The 13,970-nt window shown below is 43.9% G+C and overlaps 1 protein-coding gene across 1 annotated transcript in view; it reads left to right on the forward strand.

Moving 5' to 3' along the window:
- The window catches only part of cyb5a (cytochrome b5 type A (microsomal)), a 41,018-nt gene extending 32,524 nt beyond the window's left edge, over nt 1-8,494 (forward strand). The window contains exons 4-5 of the mRNA XM_070872413.1: nt 5,926-5,960; nt 6,664-8,494. Coding sequence (XP_070728514.1) covers nt 5,926-5,960; nt 6,664-6,745 — 117 coding nt within the window. The 3' untranslated portion in view covers nt 6,746-8,494. The remainder of the gene's footprint in view (nt 1-5,925; nt 5,961-6,663) is intronic.
- The last annotated feature ends 5,476 nt before the right edge of the window (nt 8,495-13,970 follow it).

The raw sequence follows: 13,970 nt of genomic DNA on the forward strand, positions 1-13,970 counted from the left end.
GTTGAGGGTAAGGGAAGGTGGGACAGGTTTGCCGCATGCTCTTTCCACTGTCTGCGCTTGATTTCTGGGATCTAGGTGTTCAGCGCCCTCCCGGATGCACTTCCTCCACTTAGGGCGGTCTTTGGCTAGGGACTCCCAGGTGTCAGTGGGAATGTTGCACTTTATCAGGGAGGCTTTGAGGGTGTCCTTGTAACGTTTCCTCTGCCCACCTTTGGCTTGTTTGCTGTGAAGGAGTTCCAAGTAGAGCGCTTGCTTTGGGAGTCTCGTGTCTGGCATGCGAACGATGTGGCCTGCCCAGTGGAGCTGATCACGTATGGTCAGTGCTTCAATGCTGGGGATGTTGGCCTGGTCGAGGATGCTAATGTTGGTGCGTCTGTCCTCCCAGGGGATTTGTAGAATCTTGCGGAGGCATCGTTGGTGGTATTTCTTTAACGACTTGAGACAGATGTCTACTGTATATGGTCCATGTCTCTGAGCCATACAGGAGGGCGGGTATTACTACAGCCCTGTAGACCATGAGCTCAGTGGCAAATTTGAGGGCCTGGTCTTCAAACACTCTTTTCCTCAGGCGGCCGAAGGCTGCACTGGCGCAGGGGAGGCGGTATTGAATCTCGTCGTCAATGTCTGCTCTTGTTGATAAGAGGCTCCTGAGGTATGGGAAATGGTCCACGGTGGATCTTGATGACTCTGGGGCAGTGCAGTTCGCCGAGGACAGGCTGGTAGAGGACCTTTGTCTTACGGATGTTTAGCGTAAGGCCCACGCTTTCGTTCGCCTCAGTAAATACGTCGACTATGTCCTGGAGTTCAACCTCTATATGTGTGCAGACGCAGGCATCGGTCCGCGTACTGTAGCTCGAGGACAGAGGTTGGGGTGGTCTTGGACCTGGCCTGGAGACAGCGAAGGTTGAACAGGTTCCCACTGGCTCTATAGTTTAGTTTCTCTCCAGCGGGGAGCTTGTTGACTGAGGAGGAGCATGGCAGCGAGGAAGATTGAGAATAGGGTTGGGGAGATGACGCGGCCCTGTTTGACCCAGGTCCGGACATGGATTGGGTCTGTAATGGATCCATTGGTAAGGATCACGGCCTGAATGTCATTGTGGAGCAGGGGGAGGATGTTGACTAACGTTTGGGGGCATCTGAAACAGAGGAGGACGCTCCATAGACCCTCGCGGTTGACCGTGTCAAAGGCCTTTGGTCGAAGAAGGCCATGTATAAGGGCTGGCGCTGTTCCCTGCATTTTTCCTGCAGCTGTCACGCTGAAAAATCATTTCCATTTTGCCCCATAGGGGACGAAATCTGCAATGTGACTCTGAGATGAAGCTCCACAGGGAGAAGATGGTTGAGGAGGACTCTAGCGACGACTTTCACAGTGGCTGATAACGGAGATTCCTCTGTAGTTGCCACAGTCGGACTTGTCCCCTTTTTTTGAAGATGGTAATGATCACTGCATCTCTGAGATCTCCCAGCATGCACTCCTCCTTCCAGATGAGGGAGATGAGGTCATGTATTTGCACCAACAGTGCCTCTCCGCCATACTTCAATGTCTCAGTGGGGATTCCATCCGAGATTTAGATAGGTTAAGCGAATAGGCTAAGGTTTGGCAGATGGAATCCAATGTCAGAAAATGTGAGGTCATCCACCTTGGGGGAAAAAAAACAGTAAAAGGGAATATTATTTGAATGGGGAGAAATTACAACATGCTGCGGTGCAGAGGGACCTGGGGGTCCTTGTGCATGAATCCCAAAAAGTTAGTTTGCAGATGCAGCAGGTAATCAGGAAGGCGAATGGAATGTTGGCCTTCATTGCGAGAGGGATGGAGTACAAAAGCAGGGAGGTCCTGCTGCAACTATATAGGGTATTGGTGAGGCCGCACCTGGAGTACTGCGTGCAGTTTTGGTCACCTTACTTAAGGAAGGATATACTGACGTTGGAGGGGGTACAGAGACGATTCACTAGGCTGATTCCGGAGATGAGAGGGTTACCTTACGATGATAGATTGAGTAGACTGGGTCTTTACTCATTGGAGTTCAGAAGGATGAGGGGTGATCTTATAGAAACATTTAAAAATAATGAAAGGGATAGACAAGATAGAGGCAGAGAGGTTGTTTCCACTGGTCGGGGAGACTAGAACTAGGGGGCACAGCCTCAAAATACCGGGGAGCCAATTTAAAACCGAGTTGAGAAGGAATTTCTTCTCCCAGATGGTTGTGAATCTGTGGAATTCTCTGCCCAAGGAAGCAGTTGAGGCTAGCTCATTGAATGTATTCAAATCACAGATAGATAGATTTTTAACCAATAAGGGAATTAAGGGTTACGGGGAGCAGGCGGGTAAGTGGAGCTGAGTCCACGGCCAGATCAGCCATGATCTTGTTGAATGGCGGAGCAGGCTCGAGGGGCTAGATGGCCTACTCCTGTTCCTAATTCTTATGTTCTTATCCCGTAGCTTTGTTGGCTTCACTGGCTCCATGCTGTCTGACTTCGAATCTCCCGAGGAGTACTTTGTTTATTTGACCATTCTGTGGTGGTTCTCCCTTATCAATTTAATATCTGGGGATATTCATCCCTGTGTTAGCCGTCCCTGTGTCAGCGTCCCCGTGTCAGCCTGCCCTTATTAAGCTGACATTCCTGTTGGCCATCTCCCAGCTGCTGGGCTGTGAAGCGGTTTCTGTTTAGGTTTAATATCCCTTTTTGTAATTTCCAATTCCTTTTGGATTTAAATCCCTACTTTTAGATTTAATTATTTGTTACAATAATGACTAGAAATGAGCAATAATTGAAATGAAAGGCCCTGAAATGTATTTGGGGCCTACCATGTGTAGAAAAGCTAGTGCAACTGGTAACTTTCTGCATGCTAGTTTTGTTTTTTCTGCAGGTCAAATCTGTAGGGGGCAGAAGCAAAACATAGAAAGAAGAAAAGTAAAAGTGGAGGGCAGAGAAACCCAAGGCAAAAATCAAAAAGGACCACATTACAGCAAAATTCTAAAGGGGCAAAGTGTGTTAAAAAGACAAGCCTGAAGGCTCTGTGCCTCAATGCGAGGAGTATTCGGAATAAGGTGGACAAATTAACTGCACAGGCAGCAATTAATGAATATGATATAATTGGCATCACGGAGACCAAGGCTGGGAACTCAACATCCAGGGGTATTCAACATTTAGGAAGGATAGGCAGAGAGGAACAGAAGGTGGGGTAGCGTTGCTGGTTAAAGAGGAAATTAACGCAATAGTAAGAAAGGACATTAGCTTGGATGATGTGGAATCTGTGTGGGTGGAGCTGCGGAATACCAAAGAGCAGAAAACGCTAGTGCAAGTTGTGTATAGACCACCAAGCACTACTAGTGAGGTTGGGGACAGCATCAAACAAGAAATTAGGGATGCGTGCAATAAAGTTACAGCAGTTATCATGGGCGACTTTAATCTACATATAGATTGGGCTAACCAAACTGGTAGCAGTACGGTGGAGGAGGATTTCCTGGAGTGTATTGGGGATGATTTCCTAGATCAATACATCAAGGAACCAACTGGAGGGCTGGCCATCCTAGACTGGGTGATGTGTAATGAGAAAGGACTAATTAGCAATCTTGTGCGAGGCCCCTTGGGAAAGAGTGTCCATAATATGGTAGAATTCTTTATTAAGATGGAGAATGACACAGTTAATTCAGAGACTAGGGTCCTGAACTTAAAGAACGGTAACTTCGATGGTATGAGATGTGAATTGGCTAGAATATACTGGCAAATGATACTTAAATGGTTGACGGTGAATAAGCAATGGCAAACATTTAAAGATCACATGGATGAACTTCAACAATTGTACATCCCTGTCTGGAGTAAAAATAAAACTGGGAAGGTGGCTCAACTGTGGCTAATAAGGGAAATTAGGATAGTATTAAATCCAAGGAAGAGGCATGTGAATTGGCCAGAAAAAGCAGCAAACCTGAGGATTGGGAGAAATTTAGAATTCAGCAGAGAAGGGCAAAGGGTTTAATTAGGAGGGGAAAAATAGAGTCTGAGAGGAAGCTTGCTGAAAACATAAAAACTGACTGCAAAAGCTTCTATAGATATGTGAAGAGAAAAAGTTTAGTGAAGACAAGCGTAGGTCCCTTGCAGCCAGATTCAGGTGAATTTATAATGGGGAACAAAGAAATGGCAGACCAATTGAACAAATACTTTGGTTCTGTCTTCACGAAGGAAGACACAAATAACCTTCTTCTGAAAATACTGAGGGAGCAAGGGTCTTGAGAAGGAGGAACTGAAGGAAATCCTTATTAGGCGGGAAATTGTGTTTGGGAAATTGATGGGATTGAAGGCCGATAAATCCCTGGAGCCTGATAGTCTGCATCCCAGAGTACTTAAGGAAGTGGCCCGAGAAATAGTGGATGCATTGGTGATCATTTTCAACAGTCTATCGACTCTTAATCAGTTCCTCTGGACTGGACGGTAGCTAATGTAACACCACCTTTTAAAAAAGGAGGGAGAGAGAAAACGGGTAATTATAGACTGGTTAGCCTGACATCAGTAGTGGGGAAAATGTTGGAATCAATTATTAAAGATGAAATAGCAGCGCATTTGGAAAGCAGTGACAGGATCAGTCCAAGTCAGCATGGATTTATGAAAGGGAAATCCTGCTTGACAAGTCTTCTGGAATTTTTTGAGGATGTAACTAGTAGAGTGGACAAGGGAGAACCAGTGGATGTGATGCATTTGGACTTTCAAAAGGATTTTGACAAGGTCCCACACAAGAGATTGGTGTGCAAAATTAAAGCACATGGTATTGGGGGTAATATACTGACGTGGATAGAGAACTGGTTGGCAGACAGGAAGCAGAGAGTCGGGATAAATGGGTCATTTTCAGAACGGCAGGCAGTGACGAGTGGGGTGCTGCAGGGCTCAGTGCTGGTACCCCAGCTATGTACAATATACATTAATGATTTTAGATGAAGGAATTGAGTGTAATATCTCCAAGCTTGCAGATGACACTAAGCTGGGTGGCGGTGTGAGCTGTGAGGAGGATGCTAAGAGGCTGCAGGGTGACTGGGACACATTAGGTGAGTGGGCAAATGCATGGCAGATGCTGTATAATGTGGATAAGTGTGAGGTTATCCATTTTGGGGGCAAAAATACGAAGGCAGAATATTAACTGAATGGTGGCAGATTAGGAAAAGGGGAGGTGCAACGAAACCTGGATGTCATGGTACATCAGTCACTGAAAGTTGGCATGCAGGTACAGCAGGTGGTGAAGAAGGCAAATGGTATGTTGGCCTTCATAGCTAGGGGATTTGAGTATAGGAGCAGGGAGGTCTTACTGTAGTTGTACAGGGCCTTGGTGAGGCCTCACCTGGAATATTGTTTTCAGTTTTGGTCTCCTAATCTGAGGAAGGACGTTCTTGCTATTGAGGATGTACAGCGAATGTTCACCAGACTGATTCCAGGGATGGCAGGACTGACATATGAGGAGAGATGGATCGACTGGGCCTGTATTCACTGGAGTTTTGAAGGATGAGAGGGGATCTCATAGAAACATATAAAATTCTGACGGGACTGGAAAGGTTAGATGCGGGAAGAATATTCCCGATGATGGGGAAGTCCAGAACCAGAAGACACAGTCTTAAGATAAGGGGTAGGCCATTTAGGACTGAGTTGAGGAGAAACTTCTTCACTCGGAGAGTTGTTAACCTGTGGAATTCCGTACCACAGACAGTTGTTGATGCCAGTTCATTGGATATATTCAAGAGGGAATTAGATATGGCCCTTACGGCTAAAGGGATCAAGGGATATGGAGAGAAAGCAAGAAAGGATTACTGAGGTGAATGATCAGCCATGATCTTATTGAATGGTGGTGCAGGCTCGAAGGGCCAAATGGCCTACTATGTTTCTATGCCTGCTTGACACTGTTCATCATGAATTAACTCCTTGGTCTTTCCATTACAGAAGCCAAACGTCATCATACTGGAGTCTGAATCAAGGTAAAAATTGTCTCTGTTGGCAATTAGCCTTTATTTTCAACGCAGTTAATATTTTTCTGTCAAAGTGTATTGTAGCATCAGATATTAAATGAAGTTTAAGTAAAGTGTTTGTCAATATTCATGTGACCATGCATTCTGGCCTCATGCTTGTGCCATTACATGTTTATAAATCAAAATCTAACAAGTTTTCTTTGTTAAATTGTCGATGACCTGATGGCCATGCATCATTCATCAATATTTTACTCCATTCTAGCAATTTTAAGCTTGATTCTTCAGTGTTTTCTATCTAAGTTTGTTTTTCTTTTGCTAATTTTTTCAGGTAAATTGTATCAGTTTGATTTATTTCATTCGTAGAATTCTGTCCTTGCAGCATTCCCATCGCCACCTCTTTTCACCTCTTCTCCCCCACCCCCTCCACTTTTTAATGGTTGGGACCAGTTAACTCCACACAGACCCGGGAATGAACCTGAGGCAGGGGGTGGGGGAGGAGAGAAAGATTTGCACTGTCATTTGCACCAATTTCATAAATGCTTTCTTTATACTCAAGGTCTCAATCGGGAGAATTTACTCATGAACCATGAGGTGCAATTTGTAATGGCAGCTTTTGCTTAAAGTGGAGATATCCTAACCAAGTGTTTATAGTTAAGAAAAGTGACTTCTCCATTATCATGTTTCTGATTCTGTGACTGTTCTGTTCTTGCAGTTGGTGGTACAGTTGGATAATCCCAGCAATAGCAGGCATGTCTGTGGCCCTCCTATATCGACTTTATGCAACAGATCATTGAACACAACATATAAAGGAGATAATGGCACTATTTCATATTGATTGCAACCTATTACAATTTTCAGGTTTTTTTTACTAATTTGTGTTACTTTCTTTGAAGGGACTCTGAAGTAGAAACTGTTGGGCTTTGCACCCATTTTTCTGGTGTAAAGCAGATGCAAAGCATGGCAAGTTAAGTCAAGTATTTTCTTTCCAGTTGGCAGTGGGGCAGCCTGTAACCAATCTGCTATTAGACTCATGTCTGCCCCTTTAACATCGGCAAAGCAAATCCTTTGCATCTGCTTTATACCTTGTCCCACAGCACTCGTGAATATTTGTCCACTTTTGATACTCCTGTGATTTTAAATATTCGGATGGTTGAAAATCAACATTGTAGCTTATTCTGATGCTTCCCAGGAAGCACTAGTTTAAAACTATGCATGTGAGCCGTTAAGATACAGTTTGAGATTTGAGTAACCTTCTCTCCATTCCATTTTTAACACTAAGTAGCTATTATTGTTAAATTTATAGAGTATTCGAACAAGAATGTTTTTGAGGCCACATTATAAGCAAGGCCGTGTCCTTGAAATAGCACTCGGTGTTGACTGCCAGATAGTATTCTTGTTTCGGAAAATGTCAGCATTCAGATTGTAGGGGTGGTTGCCGATGCGATAATGACGAATGGGCAGTTCACTTGAAGAATTACATAGAATATCATAGCACAGAAACTGGTCCAACTGGACTATGCCGGTATTTATACTCCACACAAGCCTTCTCCCATTCTAATTACCTCTTGCCACTTTGCCTCCATAATCTCTCAATTTCCTTTTCTCTCATGTATGCATCAAGCCTCTCCTTAAATGTGCTTGAACCACTCCCCACTCTCTGCCTAAAGAGAATGAAACTTTACTATGTTAGAGATGTGTGGCTAAATATCTCCCACAAATTGCATTTATCTCTTGGGCAAGGTTGTGCACCCACAATGTGCCTGGGACAAGTGTAACTCACAAAGGACTTTCTAGCCTAGGGGACTATTGCAGTTCAATCATACTGTAGTAACCTTTATACTACTACTTTCCTTTAGTCGTACTTGTTTTGTGTTCAAAGCATCAATTTGGTTGGAGATTTTTATATGGGTCTGATAAATTGTATTACAATACCTGAGACGCGGGAATATCAACAGACCAAAACAAATATTGTTTGTTGTGCCCAAAATGCTAAATGTGAAGCAGTAGGTTTCTCTGTTTGTCATAAGTAAACTTTTATTTTTGTTTTGGGCTGGTTGGGTGAGGATTCTGATTGGATACATGTTACCCAATATGACATGAGCAATAGTATCTGGCTGAGCATGTTGTTCTTCCAGTTAGAAAATGTTCTTTTTCAAAATGCCAGGTGTGCTTCTGAAAGAAGGAACAAGAATATCGAATACCTGTAATAGATTTTACACGATGACTGTACTTAACTGAGATGAGTCACCAAAGTGGCTCAGTGAGAAGGATCGTTTTCCGTCCAATTATCGTAATTAGGTTGTTCCCATCAGAAAGTTTCTTGAAATGCTACGATTCTCTGACATGTCGGGAGTGCCTTTGTGCTGTTTTACTATCTAAGCAATTGTGTGAAGATCCCTGATATGCAAAGTTTCTGAAATAACTAATATAACCTGTTGTCTTTTGTATTATCACATCTGTTGAAAAATATTTTTCAATTAAATAGCAATGGAATAATGTAGCTGATAAATCAGATGTATACAAATAAATACTATATATAGATACATGGTTCTTTCAAAGCATCTTTTTCTCATTTTTATTGTCTCCAGCACCTTCTTTAAGTAGCCACCATTCATGTGTAAGAGTTGATGGTGAATGTCAGCAAGCTATTTGACTATGAAGCAGGGAGGAGCATCACAGCGGAGCCATGTTCTCGCCCAACGTCGGCACAGACTGGGGATTGAATCCGGGACCTTCCTGTTACATATGGTTCAGCTAATCATTGAGCTCCAGTGGGGCAATTTACATTGGGCTTTGAAACTATATTTTGATAATGTAACAGGGCACATCTATATTTTACAAAAGCAAAATACTACAGATGCTGGAATCTGAAATAAAAACTGAAAATGCTGGAAATACTCAGCAGGTCAGGCAGCATCTATGGAGAGAGAAACAGAGTTAACATTTCAAGTCGATGACACTTTGTCAGAACTGGAAAATGTTAGAGATGTAACAGTTTTTAAGCAAGGGTAGGGACAGGGGGAGGGGAGGAAAGAACAAAAGGGAAGGTCTGTGATAGGGTGGAAGGCAGGAGAGATTAAATGACAAAAGGGGCTGATGTTACGAGGTGAAAAGAGATGGTAATGGGGCAAGTTAAGGAACACAGGATGAGTGTAATTGTCAGGGTGTAAATGGAGATGGCAGAATCATCAACAGCTGTGTGGGAAAGAGAAAAAAAACAGAAAAGAAGAAAAAAAAATGGGGCAGAAGTTATGGTCTGAAATTGCTGAACTCTCTGTCGACTCCAGAAGGCTGTAAAGTGTCTAAACGAAAGATGAGGTTCTGTTCCTCGAGCTTGCGTCGAGTTTCATTGGAACAGTGTACGAGGCCAGGACAGAGGGGTCAGATTGGGAGTGGAGCGGAGAATTAAAGTGACAGGTGACCGGAAGCTCAGCATCATGATTGGGCAGGGGGTGGGAGGAATTATTTTTTGTGATTCTCCCAGCGAGGATGTGTTGGCATCAACAATTTTCATTTCAGATAGCGTGAGTTAGATGCAGACTGATGCTTCTAGTTACCATACCAATCCAACTGTGTGATATCTGAACATGACAATTACTGCTAAATTAAGAGCATTTCTATGTTAAAGCCCAGAAGAAATGGGCTAAGACTCTCAAGCTCACTGCAAATTCACAATTCTCATTGTGACACAAATCTTATTGTAACAGGTTACATTCGTGATGCTCAAGGTCACCGTGGCCCTCAATTTCTTCGCAAATGGTTCCTTCCAGTCTGCAGCAGGGGACATAGCTAACATCTCCCAGTTCGCCATCCATCGCTGCATCCAGGAGTTCACTGAGGTTCTCTACATCAGGAGAAGGGACCAAGTTTTCTTCTCTCTGAGCAGAGAGAAACAGGAGGCGCCTTCCAGTACTCGGCAGAGTGGGTGTCCCATTTCATGGTGGCCATCATGAGGGCACAGCCCTTGCCACCAGGGATTGTGGGACGCCTCAGGAAGAGGAAGGATGAGGAGGAAGGGTGAAAACGGGCAGCAAATCCCCCCCCTTAGCACAGGCTGTCTGTGAACGCCGCATCAGATGCTGATTCCAGTGAATGAAACCTCAGATCCCCGTTGCTCACCACATCCTCATCAACCACATCGTCATCACACTGTCCCTCTGTCACAGAACATCACCACGTTCTCCTGGACACAAAGCTGAAATGAAAGCCACCACAAAGCAAAGATTCAAAACAAAATAATTAAATTTATTATGAATCATTCACACAGACTATATCAACTAATCACCCTTGTGCTATATTTTAGTGCCTGTAGTTTAGGTGCCGTTTCCATGCGGGAGACTGCAGATGGCCTTGCAGGACAACCTTGTGCAGCTCTTGACTTGGAAGGCCCGGCTGTAGACTGCACCACCTTAGCATAGGCAGTGGCAGTCTGGGCTGGCTGGCTGAGTGACAGTGGTAGGCTTAGGAATGCTAAGAGGACAGCAGGGTCCTTCTCCACTGACCCACTGCCACTTACAGTAAATTATTGTATCACTATCTTCATTTTCAATTTCTTGCTTTTAGTGGTTATCTCCGTCAATTTCCCTCTATTCTGTTTTTGTATTCTTTCACTTTACCTTTCATTTCACTTTCTCTGCATATTTAATTTTAGAATAGTTTCCATTTTACCTCATCATTTTCTTGCAAGTTTGACTTTTGCTCTTGTTTAACATGCTGTCATTTCTATTCAGTACTCTACTTTGCTCCTTTCGTAATTAATGATCGTTCAGCATGAGTGTGAGCTGCGTGTCTTTTTTTTAAAAGCACTTCATAGCTTTGAGGTCAAAGTTAGGGATTCTGTTAGACCAGTATTACGGGCTCAAGTTTTGGCCTGAGTTGCTCCTATTTTTTTGGAGCAACTAGTTTAAAATGGAGCATCTTAGAAATTGCAATTCTCGGCATTTAGTTTGCTCCAGTTCTAGTGAGTTCGAACAGTTTCATTTTAGGGGGCGTGTCCAACCACTTACGCCTGTTTTGCAAGTTTAGGTATCGAAAACTTACTCCAAACTAACTTAGAATGGAGTAAGTGTAGATTTTTTTTTGGGGGGGGGGGAAGAAAGAGTGGAAGTTTACAAGCATTAAACACTTCACTTTTACAAATAATGAGCCATTATCAATAATAAATGATAGATAAATAAATCAATAAACCAACCAATAAATCAATCCAAAAAAAATTTAAAAATAAATCAATCAATAAATAAAAAATTAAGTTTCTCCTCACCTACTGCAGCACCGGGAGCCCTCCAGCAGCATGCTGGGATGGGCCCCCCCAGGAGATGCCAGGTGGGCCCTGTTGCCAACGAGGTAAGGGCTATCAGGCCACTCAGCCCGGGATAGAGGCGACGTCCCTTCGGCCAGGGATAGGGTCGTCGCCCGGAGACAGGACGAGTTGGGAGGGCCAGGAGCTACTGCGCATGCGCGCAGCCACCAGCACTGTTTTTGGCGCAGGGCTGTAGCTCCGCCCCCCGCAGCTCCTGCGGTGCCACGCTGAGCTGGAAACGGGCCTAAAGATATCGGAGAATCATGAGGTAAGTATTCGGCGCAATTTTTGTTCTACAAATTAGGCGGGCCTCTCTGTGCGCCGTTCTAGCGGGGGTCCGAAACTTGAGCCCTATATATGTGTCTTAAGAACTATTTTAATTAGCTTGTTTCTTCAAGTTGACCTGATACTTTTCTCCACATCACAGATTCTCTCAGACATTAAAAAAATGGCTAATTGCATCAACAAGAGAGAAAGAAACAAGAAACTAGGCCGTAGAGGACCTCTTTCTGCATTTCATTCTGAAATAATTACGTGCATTCTATGTGATAACCAGTTGTCGATATTTGCCTTGGATTTTCATCTTCTGACCTGGAGGCAAAATCCAATCATGACTCTCTCTGATTGCAAAGTTCAAAATCAATTCCAAAAGAATTTAATGGCAAGGTTTAAAGTGAAGTATTTTGGGATATGTCGAGAACGCAATATAAAATACAAGTTTATTCTCCTTACAAAAGCTTTGTTCTAGGGCTATAGTCAAAGCATCAGGAGATACGTTAGACCTGGATGAGGTATGAACAATAATTTATTAAGTGATTCTCAGGAAAGGGTGCAGCATTGAGATCGATTGTAACCTGATGGAAACCGGGTGGGTAGACGATTAAAACGAATAGGTTACTTACCCGCTCAGATCCCGACTATTTTTGACATTAGCCTGCGGAGGGTTTGCAGGCGGATGAGATGCCTGCCAAAAGCAGACCAGAGCTTCGTACATATATACGAATCGTCAATAGGACCTCAAAGCAATTGTAACGGGACCTGAGCCAGGAGCTTTCCCACTGGGCAGTCTTCGGGTTAGTCCCATACCTTCCTCTGTGGGGCCAGCAGGAATAGGTGATGTTCAGTGAAGCCTCCAGATGCTCGATGAGGCAAGGAAAGCCACGGCCTCCTCTGCTCCAGATTCCCTCTGCCTTTCTGCGAGTACTTCCCAAAACCTCAACCCACCTCCGCGCCACCACCACTTACCTGGAATCTGGCGGGCAGGCAAGAGCCTTCCAAACGTCACCTTCCGGCAGCTGTTCTATGAACTCTTCACACCCTTTCTGGACGGGAAGTGGACTGGCAGCAGTTAAATGAGGCCCCGCAGTTAAAATCACCATGGCATCCTGCTGTCTTGTTGGGGAGAAGTTAAACTAATATGGCAGGGGAATGGGAACCTATGCAGGGAGGCAGAGGGAAGTAGAATGGAAGCAGAAGCAAAAGATAGAAAGAAAAAAAGTAAAAGTGGAGGGCACAGAAACCTAAGGCAAAAACCAAAAAGGGCCACATTGTAGCAAAATTCTAACGGGGCAAAGTGTGTTAGAAAGAAGAGCCTGAAGGCTCTGTGCCTCAATGCGAGGAGTATTCGGAATAAGGTGGACAAATTAACTGCGCAGATAGCAGTTAACGGGTATGATGTAATTGACATCACAAAGACATGGCTCCAGGGTGACCAAGGCTGGGAACTCAATATCCAGGGGTATTCAACATTTAGGAAGGATAGACAGAAAGGAAAAGGAGGCGGAGTGGCATTGCTGGTTAAAGAGGAAATTAATGCAATAGTAAGAAAGGACATTAGCTTGGATGATGTGGAATAGGTATGGGTGGAGCTGCGGAATACTAAGGGGCAGAAAACGCTAGTGGGAGTTGTATACAGATCACCAAACAGTAGTAGAAAGGTTGGGGACAGCATCAAACAAGAATTTAGGGATGCATGCAATAAAGGTACACCAGTTATCATGGGTGACTTTAATCTACATATTGATTGGGGTAACCAAACTGGTAGCAATGCGGCAGAGGAGGATTTCCTGGAGTGTATTAAGGATGGTTTTCTAGACCAATATGTCGAGGAACCAACGAGGGAGCTGGCCATCCTAGACTGGGTGATGTGTAATGAGAAAGGACTAATTAGCAATCTTGTTGTGCGAGACCCCTTGGGGAAGAGTGACCATAACATGGTAGAATTCTTTATTAGGATGGAGAGTGACACAGTTAATTCAGAAACTAGGGTCCTGAAATTAAGGAAAGGTAACTTCGATGGTTTGAGGCGTGAATTGGCTTGAATAGACTGGCATTGGATACTTAAAGGATTGACGGTGGATAAGCAATGGCAAACATTTAAAGATCACATGGATGATCTTCAGCAATTGTACATCCCTGTCTGGAGTAAAAATAAAACGGGGAAGGTGGCTCAACCGTGGCTAACAAGGGAAATTAAGGATAGTGTTAAATCCAAGGAAGAGGCATTTAATTGGCCAGAAAAAACAGCAAATCTGAGGACTGGGAGAAATTTAGAATTCAGCAGAGGAGGACAAAGCATTTAATTAAGAGGGGAAAAATAGAGTATGAGAAGAAGCTTGCCACGAACATAAAAACTGACTGCAAAAGCTTCTATAGATATGTGAAGAGAAAAAGATTAGTGAAGACAAACGTAGGTCCCTTGCAGTCGGATTCAGATGAAT

The sequence above is a fragment of the Pristiophorus japonicus genome, chromosome 1 (genome assembly GCF_044704955.1).
Source record: "Pristiophorus japonicus isolate sPriJap1 chromosome 1, sPriJap1.hap1, whole genome shotgun sequence".
NCBI lineage: Eukaryota > Metazoa > Chordata > Chondrichthyes > Pristiophoridae > Pristiophorus > Pristiophorus japonicus.